This window comes from Zeugodacus cucurbitae, chromosome 5, assembly GCF_028554725.1.
Source record: "Zeugodacus cucurbitae isolate PBARC_wt_2022May chromosome 5, idZeuCucr1.2, whole genome shotgun sequence".
In the NCBI taxonomy this organism is placed as follows: Eukaryota; Metazoa; Arthropoda; class Insecta; order Diptera; family Tephritidae; genus Zeugodacus; species Zeugodacus cucurbitae.
The window spans coordinates 37,190,656-37,205,611 of record NC_071670.1 but is presented as its reverse complement, the minus strand read 5'-3'; the positions used below and the strand labels follow the sequence as shown (position 1 = coordinate 37,205,611).

Here is a 14,956-nt window from a genome sequence, read left to right as displayed (position 1 = left end):
GGAATAACTTTTTAAGTTTTCAATTTCATTGTTTAATTCAATTAGCGGGGAAAAAAATTTGCAATAGAATTTCAATTCAATCGAAAAGCACACCACATTTCCTTTGGAGTTAACCACAATATGTAATTGGAACGTTTGAAATTAAAAATTTATTTTAAAATATCATAAAGGGGCTATCATACTTCCCGGATGTGGCCCACTAAAGCGGTAGACACGTTTATTACTAACAGTGGGGTAAATGAAAGTTAAAATACCAATGAGTCAAGCCACACGCGGGAAGAGGAAAAGTTCTATAATATAAAAATCAAAAGGAAGCGTATACAATGATGCCAATGGCCAGAATAATATTATTACACAGTATAAAAACGTTAATTTTTAAAATTACTCATACATTTATTTCATATTTCACTTGAGGCATTTAAAATCAGAAGTACCCAATTTATATTTAATTCCCATAAAACAGTACTTTTTTTATTATATTAAGCCAGCTTAAAGTCGTATGTATAAACCATTTGTCTTCGACGTCATCTAACTAAGGACTCAGGAAACGAGCTGTTTCAACAGGGTCATACCAAAGAGAAGGCAGTATTGGATGAATGGAGTTAATTGAGCATACAAAAAGGTGGTTCGTGTCATGCGGGGACTCGCTACATGAAGGACATATGTATGTATATTGGATTTGTCGGAATCTAGTCTGAATATGTAGGAGTTTTACTTGCTGCAGTATCCAGAACAAAGTTGCGTAAGTGACATTCTAATTTCGCAAGGTAACTCAAACTCGATAGTTGGTGATTTGACTCCAAGGACGCCATTCACTGGAAAGAATTCAATGAAAAATAAAATAAAAGTAAGTACTTCATGAATACGGCATTTGTTCTGTATCCTACTACATCCATGGCCGGTTGATTACCTGGTATGTTCACAGCAACGTTTTTTGTTCTTTTCCCATGTACAGCTGGCTAGTGGCATAAGGATCTTGTTGTGGCTCTCTACCTTGGTAGCAATCGCGGTCGTAACAATAAACATTTTGGGTTTGTTAACGGTTGGAGCCTGTTGTTGATAACACTGTACAACACTTGGGTATTGGATCAAACTTAGCTTTTTTTCCAGAAGATTGAGTCATATGTAAAAAACGTGTGTACTTCAATTTTCGAAGTTAGCCTTAATATAATTCCTAATTCAATTGTGTATAAAAGGATTCGGTTAACCTTACATGATAGAAAGCCTTTATACTTCGAAAAATACTGATGCAACTTTTGAAATTTGTAAATGTGGTTTAGCGACCTTCCTCTTGGCTTCCGTACTTATTTATTTTCAGTAGTTTCAGTTTTAATCTTTTTTCAAAGATCCATCTTCGACCGCTCATATCATCTGTCATATTAGCTTAATAATAATGTTTTTTTACTTTTTTAGTAACTTACATACTATAATTAATGATAGTTTCCAGTAAAAAAATTTTCGAAATTCGAAAAAGGGAAACATCCTTTTTTACTTAACACTCCATCTCCCGGAAAATTTATATTTGGTCCAAAAGAGGTAGATTTTGTTGTATAGTGTAATAATAATATTAGTTGATATTTTCATAAGCCTCTTATTGTTGTTGTCGTCCCAGAAAAATTCGCTAAATAGTTTTAAGGGTTGCTGTCGAGTTAATAAGGCAAATCTGAATTGAAAAAAACTGGGTCCGTTACAGTTACATATGTACAACCGATAACTGAGGTGCGATTATACCCCTTAGAATATGCTAAAAAACTGCAAAGAAATCACAATTAATACTCATATAAGTACATATTGTGAATTCCAACAACTTTTCCGCCTTGAAGAATATTAGAAGAAGAAGCACAAATTTCGAACAAAACATAGATATCATTCAATTCCAAGACTAATTAATTTTTTTTTTAATTTTTTTACTTCAATAGCACTCTCTTACTTACCGTTGTGCATGTGTAAGTATGTATTTACATATTTAAAATTTTGCTTACTCACAGTCAATTCAATTTGTTTATATGCTCACGAGTATATGCACAATTAGGTGCATAAATATATCTACATAAATATGCACTAACATATGTTCGTACATATGTAGCTTTGTTGTGACAATGCTCACACAGATAATTCCAAAGCAGTGTTTATATGTATGAGCTTAGAATTTGTTTAATGAACGACGACTTGAAGCACGTTTTGCCGCTGTTTGTATTACGGTTGTTGACCCGAAAAGTGGATAAGCGATACTTTAAAGTCTGGACATGGGAAATACGACATAATTACCATATACATACATATATCGGAAACATTTTTTGAAAACTTTTAATTTATCGCAAAATTATTATTACTTACAGTGCAATTGAACCATTTAGTTAGTGAGTTTAGTACAAACTAAAATGTATATGTAAAGTGTAACATAAATTTTATTAAATTCATTTATTACAGACATATACATCTTATGGGTTTTGAGATTTTCACACGCTAGCTTATTGCATACTAATAAATTGTTAGGGCTATATTGAACGTCCAGACTAACATACACACATACATATATATTATGTATTATTTAATTTGTATTTCGTTTCTTTCATGTACTCTCAATTCATTTCAATGTACTTTCATTTATTTGTAATATTGTTTGATTTTGTACTAATTTAAGAATATGATTACATACATCAATGTAATTGGCAAAAAAAAAATAAAAATGTCACTTCCAAGTCTACAAATACAAAGGTATATAATGTCAAATATAGAGCTACATATATGTATGTTGTATATAAAGATACTTGTAGCGAGCTTTGGTACGTCAAAATAACGGTGTTGATAATTACACAATTTTATAATTTTCACTTTTTACTGACTAAATTATATAACATAAATTTATGACTTAAAAAATAATTTTGATTTTAAAGCGGCGTATCTGAGAGCGCGATTACTAAAAAAATATATATATACTTGCATTTCAATGGTGTGTCTGGCTTGCTTCTAAGAAATTTGCCTTTATCAGGCAAAATTAAAAGACGAGAAGTGAAAATATAAAATTTCGCCTCACCCGTTATTTTGACGTTTAAAACTCAATATGCTTATTAAATAAAAAAAAACAATAAGAATATTTATAGTGTTAACTTAATACCACTCAATGCAAAAAGAAAAAAACAGTCAGTCACAAGGTCTCCATGCTTAAAATCCAGCAGCATTATCTGTTGCACAGTTGTTGTAACGGATCAAATCCATTACACTGCCGTGTATTGAATGCGCACCGTCCCAAGTACAAATACCGCAATTCTAAAAAACGCATTTATTAGGAAAAAAATTTAAATTATTTAATTTATTAAAATAAAAAAATTTAATTACTTCATTTATTAAATTAAAAAAGATTAAATTATTTAATTTATTAAAAAAAATAAATTATTTAATTTATTAAAACAAAAAAATTAAATTATTTAATTTATTAAAATAAAAAAATAATTATTTAATTTATTAAAAAAAAAAAGAAAAAAATATTTAATTTAGTAAAATAAAAAAAAAAATAAATTATTTCATTTATTAAAATAAAAAAATTAAATTATTCAATTTAGTAAAATAAAAAAAAATAAATTATTTAATTTATTAAAATAAAAAAATTAAATTATTTAATTTATTAAAATAAAAAAATAATTATTTAATTTATTAAAAAAAAAAGAAAAAAATATTTAATTTAGTAAAAATAAAAAAAAATAAATTATTTCATTTATTAAAATAAAAAAAATAAATTATTTAATTTATTAAAACAAAAAAATTAAATTATTTAATTTATTAAAATAAAAAAAAAATAAATTATTTAATTCACAAAATTTAATTTTTTAATTTATTAAAATAAAAAAAAATTAAATTATTTAATTTATTAAAATACACAAAATTTATTTTTTTAATTTATTAAAATAAAAAAATTAAATTATGTAATTTATTAAAACAAAAAAATTAAATTATTTAATTTATTAAAATAAAAAAAAATAATTATTTAATTTATTAAAAAAAAAGAAAAAAATATTTAATTTAGTAAAATAAAAAGAAATTAAATTATTTCATTTCTTAAAATAAAAAAAATTAAATTATTAAATTTCGTAAAATAAAAAAAATTATTTCATTTATTAAAATAAAAAAATTAAATTACTTCAATTATTCAAATAAAAATTTAAATTATTTAATTTATTAAAATAAAAAAAATTAAATTATTCAATTTAGTAAAATAAAAAAAAATAAATTATTTAATTTATTAAAATAAAGAAAACTAAATTACTTCATTTATTAAAATAAAAAAAATTAAATTATTTATTTTAGCAAAATAAAAAAAAATAAATTATTTAATTTATTAAAATAAAAAAATTAAACTACTTTTTTTTTAGAAATACTCACATCACATATGTAAAAATGCTCTTTCGAACGCAATATATGCGAATTAATCCGTTGCAGTTTGATTGGCTTGCCACGATAGGTTGTTTTTGATTTTAAGATGTCTTCATTCACATTTACTAAAATTCGAGATGAAAATATGTTTTAGAGATATTTAAACAATAACGGTACAATAATATACATACATAGATTGAATGCACGCTCATATGGCGTTGCATTCGCAGCGCTCAACTGCTTAACATCATCTAAGACCTGACCATAACGCATAACCTGCAATTCATGCCGCAATGCCAAAATGAATTCATTGCTATTGCAGTGGAGGCAGCGCGTAAATAGATTGTGCTCGTAGATTTTTATATCCAATAGACGCAGTATATTTAACGCTTGCTCGACGCTCGAGTCATCAGGTATGAGCAGGCATTGTGTTTGTGGCAATAGGTTGAGGAATACATCGTAACGCGCGTCACGTGTGAGTATGTAGCGATTCTCTCTCTTGGCTATATTCACATAGTGGTCCAAATTATCTTTTATTATCACCATACAGTCAATACCCAATTTGCGCAGTTCCTTCGACAGTCCATACAGCATTCTATCGCAGATGAATTTTGTGCTAATTGCGCTAAATTTTTGTGTCATTAAAGTATGTAAAGTTGTTGTACAAAATACATGTATTTACCCATCAAAATTGGTGCTGACAGCAGGAACTCGTGCACTTATGCCTTTGGCAGACGCAGACGCACTGCTGTCATTGTGTTGGTGTTCCGTGAATGCGCGTTTCATGCGAAATAAGTAACCGGTTTTGCCAGTTGTAATCTCATTAATGACCTCATCAAGATCTAGGCCTATATTTATGAGTATCTCGGCAATTACTTGGTACACTTGCAGCAAACAATGCGCATCCAAAGCTGCAATTTAATAAGCCAATACAATATGTTTTTGAATATTTGGAAAGCAAAGTTTTCATTTATTTACCCGCATATATAATTTGATCGTGCCGCAACGGTCGATTTGCCCAATTCGAACACTGGTTGGATTTGTCCAATTTTTTGCCCAAACACAATTCAGTTAATGCACCCAAGCTGCCACCGGAACCGGTGCCACAACCATAAGGGAATTTCACAATTTGTAGGTACTTCAGTCGTCGCCATAATTCACGCAAGTCCAAATAGCAGGTTTTCGTATTCAAATTCAATTGCAACGGCAAGGATTTGTGCAGCATACGTAAATCTTGATGTAGAGAGAAACCGACTTTCAAAATCTCCAAATTGTTAAACACTCGTTGGCCGAGCTGTTGCCATAATTCCTCGCCAAGTTGTGCCGAGAGGCAATCTAAGAGATAAACACGATACGGCGTAGCTATTTGTAAGAGTGAGATGACGTTCTCATTGCAAAGCGATGGCTTCCACTCCGAGTCGAATGCGATGAGCAATTGTCCTTGCAAGTATTCTAACATTTCGTGGAATTTCGCACGATCATCGATTAATATAACAGCATCAATGGGTAGCGCTAATGTTAAATAATTATTAGGTAGTGTTGAATTTGAATTTGCACGTTTTGATTTGTTAGTGGCACCACCGCTATTTGTGGCACTAGTAGTTTCATTGCTGGTGTTTAACTTCTGAATCTCAACAGTGTTTTCTGAAGGTCGTCGCCGTTGCAAATTTTCGCGTATATCATCTGTTATTTCATCGAGTGGTATGTTAAAATAGTTTATCCAATATTTCACTTCCTCGTAATCGCTATACGAGGCCACATTAGTTATCAAGTCCATTTGTAAGGGCCTAGTAGTGGCGGCATCACGCGCCAACTCACGATATGCATCACAGCTCATGCCACCATCGCGATATTTATGCCACAGAAAATGCATATACGAACAAGCCTTTGTGAAATTGAGGTTCGGTGTGAAATGGTTGTCAATTTTGTAGGTCTTCGCCAAGCGTGTGACTAACTTGGACATTGGGCGATACGTTAAAATATTATGTTTGACGTCTTTGTACTCATATTTTCTATTTGAGAAAATAAATGTTTATTTACTCTTATGAAATCTATATACATATATAATGTGGAAACTTACGTTAATATTTCATCACAATGTTCAAATACAGTCTTTTGTTTATCCAGTAGGGAATCAAGGAATTGCACAGTGGGCAACGCTAAGTCCTTAGCAGTGTTAAGATACTTCTCTGCCAGTGGCACTTTATCTTGTAAAATTAATGGGAATATTATATCGAAAATGCCAAAAAGGTGTGTGATTTGCAAATTCATCGTCCAATATGCAGCCTGTAAGAAGTCTCAATTAGTTTTGTTTTTTATATAAATACCTCAGAAATATTTTGAAAATATACATCTTTAAAGTGCCCTTGTGATATTAATTCCTTTATTTTAGGCACCAACATTTCACATATCTTATTCAGTTCGTACGTGATCATCACAGATTTATATAGCGGCACTATACCGCAAGTCTTCACAAAGTTGAAAGCAACCATGCGCGTGTTGTCAGAACATTTAGCTGCTATCTCTGGATGTTGTTTATGGAGGTCACAAATGGTTTCCAATACTACATAAATTTATTAGCGTTTATTTAATATATACCGTAAATGTAATAAAGCTCAAGACTTACTAAATAACGCCAAGTTTTTGTTTTTTAAATTATTACATCCTGGACAATTTGCAATCAATTTTAAGGCAAGCAAAAGGGGATCCGGATCTATCATAAGCATCCCTTTGAGATTGTGTAGAGCATGAGGGGTGCGTTTGTCTAGACAAATGTTATATATAGTTATGCGGTTGTTTATCGTAAATTTGCATTGTTATTACGATAATATAAGTGAAAAACATTAGCTTATCAAAAGGCCACTTACATGAATTCCATTGCTCCTTGTAATTGTGAAACCAACTGTCGACGTCGGCGTTGAGACTGCGATCGAAGTTTTCGTTATTCAGCCCAGCAGCAATAGTGATGTCTGGTACGACCGTTATTTTCTGCACCATGTCGGAGAGGCAACTAAAATCCTGGTCGTCCTCATATCCAGCTGGAATACCACGATAACTCATTCTTAACAATATTCTGCAACGTAATTTTGTATTATTTTTTTAATGATAAAGTAAGTAATTCCAACTGTCGCTAATGTTGAGGTGCATCTCATAGAGTTGCCATCATTTACAATTTTTATTTAGTTATCGTTAATTGTATTAAACTTTTCGTTTTTATTTGTTTAAACAATAAATTAAATAATAACCATATATATGTATCTACAAAATAGTATATTCTAAAAATATTTAAACTAAATGTTTCAAATAAAAATAATAGTATTTCCAGCTACCGTATAAACGATAATTTATATTTTTATTATTTCTTATATATAATTTTATTCATATTTCTTTTCCGATTTATTAGTTATAAGTTGTAGCATCAGTTATATATAATTATTACAGATAATTAATTAAAGTGTGTAAAGAATTGATGTGAACACCCTACATTAGAAATCGTTCTTGAAAACGATTTTGTATAGTTATCGATTAATTAAATGTCGCCTCGTACGTCTCTAATAATATTTTATAATTGTTTGTGTCAGAAAGCGTCAATTTTCACCTCGCGATATAAGCCAAGAATAACGTGAATTTATTGGGAAACGTGGTTATAATATAGGCTTGAACCGTTTTATTCGGTGCAGCCAGTGAATATATAGTATAGAAAAATGGAAACTACTGCAAAAGGTAAGTGATTCGTATATTCGTATAGAGACGTGTATACTAAAAGTGAGGTTACGGTTCTTTTCACAAAACTTTTACGCATTTCCAATATCTTTTACAGAAGTTTCTAATGGAGCTGTTGAAGCCGTTGCAAATGGCGCTAATGCAGTAACACTTCCAGATAAAATTATAGAAACCGATGATTGTCTCGCCAATTCGGAGAATGGTGCAGATAATTCCAACATAAAAGCAACAAATGAAGAAAATCGAGAAAACCATAGCCCCAGTGTTATTAATAAGACTGCAGAAAACTCAAGGAAATCACGTTCACCAAGCCCTCAGACACCAGCATCTCCCACTAGGTCAGATGCTATTAACGAGAGCGCAGAAAGTATAAATAAAAATAGCCCAAGAACAAAAAGTCGTAGTCGAAGTGGTAGTCAAAATAGGAATACAGTGCCAGCTGATGTTAGCACAGAAAGTAATAGAATTAGCCGTAGTCGTAGTCGAAGTTTAAGTGCTGCATCTAAAAACGGTTCAAGAAAAAACGACAGAAATGGAAGTGCCGTAGACCGTTCCAGATCGCGTAGTGGTTCGAATCGCTCCCGAAGTGGTTCAAGACGTTCTCGCAGTGGCTCCCGACGTTCGCACAGTGGATCGATTCGTTCCCGTAGCCGTTCAAGAAAATCACGAAGTGGATCACGACGTTCCCGATCAGGTTCACACCGTTCTCGCAGTGGGTCTTTGCGTTCACGTAGTGGTTCACACCGTTCACGCAGTGGATCAGCTCGTTCTCGTAGTGGATCTAGACGCTCCCGTAGTGGATCTGCACGATCACGTAGTGGTTCCCGACGTTCCCGAAGTGGTTCAGTACGATCACGAAGTGGTTCCAGACGTTCACGTAGCGGCTCAAGAAGGTCACGAAGTGGTTCAAGGCGATCACGCAGTGGTTCATATCGCTCTCGCAGTGGTTCAAGACGTTCACGTAGTGGTTCTAGGAGGTCGCGAAGTGGCTCACGCAAATCGCGTAGTGGATCCAGACGATCGCGCAGTGGTTCAAATCGGTCTCGTAGTGGTTCTCGACGTTCTAGGAGTGGTACCCGTTCACGTAGTGGATCACGACGCTCACGCAGTGGTTCAGCAAGATCGCGAAGCAGATCTGGCAGTCGTAGTAGCCGTAGTCGGAGCCGCAGCCACTCAAAGTCCAGATCTAGATCACGGTCTGGCTCTGTTGCACGTTCCAAATCAAGATCACGTAGTCGCTCTAGATCAGTATCAAAATCACGCTCGAGGAGTAATTCACGTTCGCCTTCCGTGGTCAAGAAAAGTAAAAAGAGAAATATTTTAAGCGATTCTGAAGGTAAGTGGATTTACAAATTAATAATTGTGCAGTTTTTATTGCAATTCATTTTTATTAAAGATGAAGGTCCCTCGACTACGAAAAAACGTGCAAAAATAACGGACACAGACAATGAAGACGAAGAAGAGAAGGATGAAGTGGTTAAAGAGGGTAATGAAGGCGAGTCTGAGCAGAAGAAAGCAGACGAAAGTTCCGATGATGAAAATATACCAATTGACGATAGCCGAGAGTACGTATTAAAGTTATATTTACTTTACTTTTAAATAAAATAACAACAAAAATTACTTGCATTCTTAGGAATGATAACTTCGTCTCGGACTTTGATGCCATGTTACTACGGAAAAAGGAAGAAAAGCGGGTGCGCCGTCGTAAGCGTGATATTAGCTTGATAAATGATAACGACGACCTAATCGATCAGTTGATTGTCGGTATGAAAAATGCAGCAGACGAAGACCGTCAATTGAACATGGAAGGTAGACCCGCAACAAAAAAGATTTCAATGCTAAAAATGGTTATGTCGCAGCTCATTAAGAAAGACTTACAATTGGCCTTTTTGGAGCACAACATATTGAACGTGCTCACGGATTGGTTGGCGCCACTACCAAACAGAAGTTTACCTTGCGTGCAGATACGTGACAGCATTTTAAGATTGCTAGCAGATGTAAGCTACTTTTTTCTAATCTATAGTATGACGCTAAAGAATCCTTTGATTTCCAGTTCCCCACCATTGATAGAAGTTATTTGAAACAATCAGGAATTGGCAAGGCTGTTATGTATTTATATAAACATCCGCAAGAGACAAAATCAAATCGCGAACGTGCCGGTCGTCTAATATCGGAGTGGGCGCGTCCGATTTTCAATTTGAGTTGCGATTTTAAGGCCATGTCAAAGGAAGAACGACAAGAGCGCGATTTAGCACAAATGCCACGCCGACAGAAATCGCCAGAGCCGCAACCGACAACATCCTCCAACAAGAAGAAGGGTCTAAACTCAGCCTTTGCAAATAATGACGAAAAGCCATTACGTCCTGGCGATCCTGGTTGGGTAGCGCGAGCACGTGTACCCCTGCCATCAAATAAGGATTACGTCGTACGGCCGAAATCAACGGTCGAAGGCGAAATTTCATCGGTATGTGAAATAAAGATAAATACTATTGAACTAATGGGTAAAAGTTAATTATTATCTCTTATCTTTACAGTCGACGAAACGTAAACCAAATCGTTTTGAAAAGCATATGAAAAAGTTTTTGGACGCAAAACGTTTGAAATCGTCCAGACGCGCTGTTGAGATTTCCATTGAAGGACGCAAAATGGCACTATAAGCTGTGTAATGCACATTTCTAAAGTGATAGAAAATCTACTACAATAAATTCAATGTATTGTCTGTCCCCATGTACTATTGTATTTGTTCTACTTATATGCTTACGCTGGATATTGCTTACTGGAGAGCCCATCAATAGGTATTACAATGAAAAAATGTATGTTAAGACACATATATCACAACGTTTGGGATTACTTCTGAAAACTGTGTACCCAACGTGGTTAATGAAATTTAAATAAATATAAATCATTAAAATTACATCGCTTCTTTCGTTATATTTTATGAGGTTAAATAGAAACTTGAAATGCTTGGTTGCAAATTTATTTAGCCAATACAGATAAATACAATCACTTAAGTGACTGTTAGCAATGCATTCAATGCATCTGCTGGTGCATAATACATACATAATAAATCTCAAAAAATTCACTTTTCTTTTGAAAATACTGCATACAGCAAAGTTATACGCGTAGCAAATCATAGAATGACAGTTTAAGCGCGACAGTTGTGTTATTCACTTTTGTTACGTAATAATTAGTGCTAAATATATTTAATTTTTCACATTTCACATTTTCTCGACTTATGCGCCCACTATTTGTCCAGCATCGATAAATACGCGTGCACTCAACGTGTGTGAAGTTGGTGTATTGGTCACCGTGTTGACGTATGTATACTCCATGGTGAAGCCTACTTTCACCAAATCGCCAGCCTTCAATGATTCATCGCTCGTAAAAGGTAGACGTATTGAGACCTTATTTGATTTGCGCCAAATAATAAATCTGAAAATAAATTACAGAAAAAAAATCAGCATTTGTTTATATATTTTATTTGCATAAATTGTTTACTCTGGTTCCTCGCGCGGCGTTTGCACATCTTCATCGAATTCGGTTGAATCGTCGCGTTGATTGAGTACAAAGTTTAGCTCACTGTTATTCAATTTCACATTGGCCTTTTGCTGCACAACGCGTGGATCTTCTATAAGTGATGTTTGACGTGAGAGTGTGGTGCTTGTCAACGATGGCGAACTTGTGATGGATTTCAACGATTCAGCAGCTGCACTGGTTGCGGTGTTTTCCTTGATTTTGCAAGCGAGTTTAAACTCTTCAATCATTTCCAATTCTTCCGCAAGAGTGGGTAATTCTTTTATTTTTATAGACATATCATGCATGGTTGGGTTAGTGAGTTTCAGTATAATCGCACCAGATTTGCCAGCTTGCAAAACGTCTTCACTGCGCACGAGCAAAACGTCGGGAACATGATAGTTTGCGAACAGCTGTATGCGATACTTCACCGAAGTGGGATGGTACTCCGGTTTAATCACATTATGCTCACACTGGCGACAGCGTAAAGAGCGTTTAATCCATAAGATTCTACGTTGTGGGTACAACTTGTTCACAGTGAATGGCTGATCGGATGGTTGACCATGACGTTGCTGAATGTTGCTTACTGTAAATATACATTACGTTGTGTTTATACCAATATTTTTGAACTAGAAAAAAAAATTTAAATATTTACCGTTACGCAAATTTATTGGCTGCGTGAAAACATCAGCCGGTAGTTCTTCAAGTTCATCTGTGGCCACAGACGGCGTGATATTCACAGGCTTTGCCTTTTGAGTATTTTTATCAGGCCAACCGATTTGACGGCGTATCATCGACACAGTTAAACCAGTACGATCCTAAAGCGAAAGCATTGCATATTATATTACAAGCAAATTGTTTAATTAATATTTACGTACCGTTAGCGAAGGAAATTTGTGCGCTTTTGGAGTTTTACGTCTTAAATATTCCTGCTTCTCTTGTTTGTCTTGTAAAACGACAGCTTGATAATACTCCAGCAATGCATTGAAACGCGTCTGGTATGAGCATTCGTTTTCGGGCCAAGCACCGGTCGCTATTAAAACATGACATGTTAAAAGACGTAAAAGCACAAACAATTTAAGCTTACTACTTACCAACATTTTGATCAGGAATGCCAACATCACGCGATGTCCAACGGCAACCCAAACAAGAGAGATAGTACATTTTCTTCGTTACGGCCTTAACGCTATCACCTTCACCTTCCTTCGGGGAGTCGTCCGTTTTCCTGTTCCAAACGTAACATTTGTAAGTATTTAAACAATTATTGATATACGCTAGCTTACTTTGGCACCACAACCATTGTGGCTCGTGCCGATAAAGTGTGTTGACAACAGGGGCAATTGAAACAATTGGTGCAGCAATTCTTTTTATGCTTCGCCTCCGATGATGGTATGTTTTCCAAACAATTGGAACAGAAATGCGAATCCACCTATTGTACCCAAGCGTATGTATATTTGTATGTACACAACCAGTACTCCCAATTGGGAAACAAATTACTCACTTCATGGCAGACACAGAAACCACACCTCAGCTTCAAGCAATGGCGACAAAAAAATAATTTCGTTATTGGATTTACTAGGCCACAGGTGCAGGCGTAGTTCACTACACTATTTTGCATAAAATTCGCCATAGTTTTATAAAATGTTTACAATTTTCACTTTGCTAGTTTAGCAAATCTTTGCCAAGAGCCGATTATGTGGTGATGACTGCACTATACAAACGCAGAGTTGCCAACGTTTTTTAATTTGCTATTGTGTACCGATAAGTTTAGCTGTACGTACCGAAAACTATGGAGTACCCACTTCTAGAGTAAAAATTAAACTCGGCTTAAGGATTGTGGGACAAAATCAAAGAAAATGCAATACTCTTCTATTTTAAAATATATATTTTTTAATATGTTGTTGTTATGACGTTGTTTGTTATTCTAACCCTGTTGTTATAGAGATCATCCAAATCTGCTGAACCCCCAAGGAAACCACAATGACTCTGAATTTACAGCAATTATTCCATCTCTATAACAACAGCAAATCTTGCAAACATGTCTGCCCATTCGAACAGTTTCTATTCTGTATGTAGAACCCTACAGGAATCGGAAAGCCTCCACATTTACACCTTATCTATAACTTTCAATATTCAATATGGTCGCTGTAACAATAGGTCCAAGAAAGCATATTATTATAGCAGGAAACACGTTCCGTCAGGTCGATGAGCGTGTGTGCGGTGTTCAAGATCTACAACCTCCTAATCCAGGATTTCATGTCCAAGCATTGACGACAAGCAATGAATGCGTACCGTACCCATGGGATTATTTGGAGCCAAGAGGTTAATTCGGCTGTAATTTAACGGAGCCTTCCCAATACCGAACCGACTTGGGAGGTAAATATAGCCTTATCGCGCTACGAGTTGCTGGTCCGGGGACTGCGCTGCTTGGATGCGCGAACGACTGGTTCCCACGACAGTCGGTTCTACGTAACCGCAACGGACCAAGGACTGTCGAATCGGCGGCATTCCTTAAAATTATTTGGGGAATGTTTTATACTGCTACTGCAACAACTGGTCCTAAAAACTACATGAATTACAACAAACAACAACGGAAATACCCCTTAAAGCAATGAAACTTGCAATGGAAACTGACTAACCCAGTGGTGGCGTTCAAGGAGACAGGATCCGATCAAGGCTGAGAACTCTCTTCAGAGGATGAACTTTCCTATACTAGCAAAAAGCCAGTTGACACCACTGCGACACCGCATACTACGCATGAATATAGAATGGGATTATATAAACACAAAACGATTTGAAGACCCTTGCAATGTAACATTCAAGTATATGAGCGATGTAAATGAAACTAGCATGTTTTTTATAATATTTTAGCATTGTTTCTATCTTTAATTTATATCCGTTTATTACATTACATAATATGCAAATTAGTTCATTTTCATTTTTTTTTTATTATTTGTTATATTTCTTGCGTGTATGTATCTTACTCATTCACTTTCCTCTTAATTTTTAGTTTATTTTGGATTTTTTATAAATAATGTAAAGCTACTTAAGTTTAATAATTTTGTAATTATAAATTTAATATATAATTTGTTGCTTTATACCATCATTATACAAATAATACAAATGCTCTAAATATTTATGTGTATATATATATACTTTGTTTTAGGTGCAGTTATGGACATACATTAGGTAGATGGTGGAAATTTTTGGATTAGCGGATGTGGAAAGGATACACGGGGGTGTGTGTGTGTGTGCACACGATTTACATACTAATTAAATTGTATTATGCATTTTGTTATATATATGAATGTATATAAACCTACGTATGTACTACCAATTTTAATACAAT

At 34.3% G+C, this 14,956-nt stretch overlaps 3 protein-coding genes across 3 annotated transcripts; 1 reads left to right on the top strand and 2 right to left on the bottom strand.

The window, feature by feature from the left end:
- Window positions 1-2,390: 2,390 nt before the first annotated feature.
- Window positions 2,391-7,537, bottom strand: LOC105218294 (exonuclease mut-7 homolog). Its single transcript, XM_011193794.3, has 9 exons — window positions 7,239-7,537; window positions 6,998-7,135; window positions 6,723-6,934; window positions 6,452-6,657; window positions 5,350-6,383; window positions 5,054-5,282; window positions 4,563-4,996; window positions 4,381-4,496; window positions 2,391-3,270 (listed from the first exon to the last, which is right to left on the bottom strand). Exons 1-9 carry the CDS (start codon window positions 7,429-7,431, stop codon window positions 3,166-3,168), a joined length of 2,667 nt encoding a protein of 888 aa, XP_011192096.2. The 5' UTR covers window positions 7,432-7,537; the 3' UTR covers window positions 2,391-3,165.
- A 383-nt stretch (window positions 7,538-7,920) lies between these two features.
- Window positions 7,921-11,008, top strand: LOC105218296 (IWS1-like protein). The gene is made up of 6 exons (XM_011193795.3): window positions 7,921-8,094; window positions 8,192-9,430; window positions 9,491-9,659; window positions 9,728-10,091; window positions 10,148-10,558; window positions 10,629-11,008. Exons 1-6 carry the CDS (start codon window positions 8,076-8,078, stop codon window positions 10,749-10,751), a joined length of 2,325 nt encoding a protein of 774 aa, XP_011192097.2. The 5' UTR covers window positions 7,921-8,075; the 3' UTR covers window positions 10,752-11,008.
- Window positions 11,009-11,055: 47 nt separating this feature from the next.
- Window positions 11,056-13,333, bottom strand: LOC105218297 (dynactin subunit 4). Its single transcript, XM_029044159.2, has 7 exons — window positions 13,109-13,333; window positions 12,891-13,036; window positions 12,702-12,832; window positions 12,486-12,640; window positions 12,263-12,425; window positions 11,593-12,193; window positions 11,056-11,526 (listed from the first exon to the last, which is right to left on the bottom strand). The coding sequence occupies exons 1-7, from the start codon at window positions 13,235-13,237 to the stop codon at window positions 11,328-11,330; spliced, it is 1,524 nt and encodes a 507-aa protein (XP_028899992.1). The 5' UTR covers window positions 13,238-13,333; the 3' UTR covers window positions 11,056-11,327.
- Window positions 13,334-14,956: the final 1,623 nt, after the last annotated feature.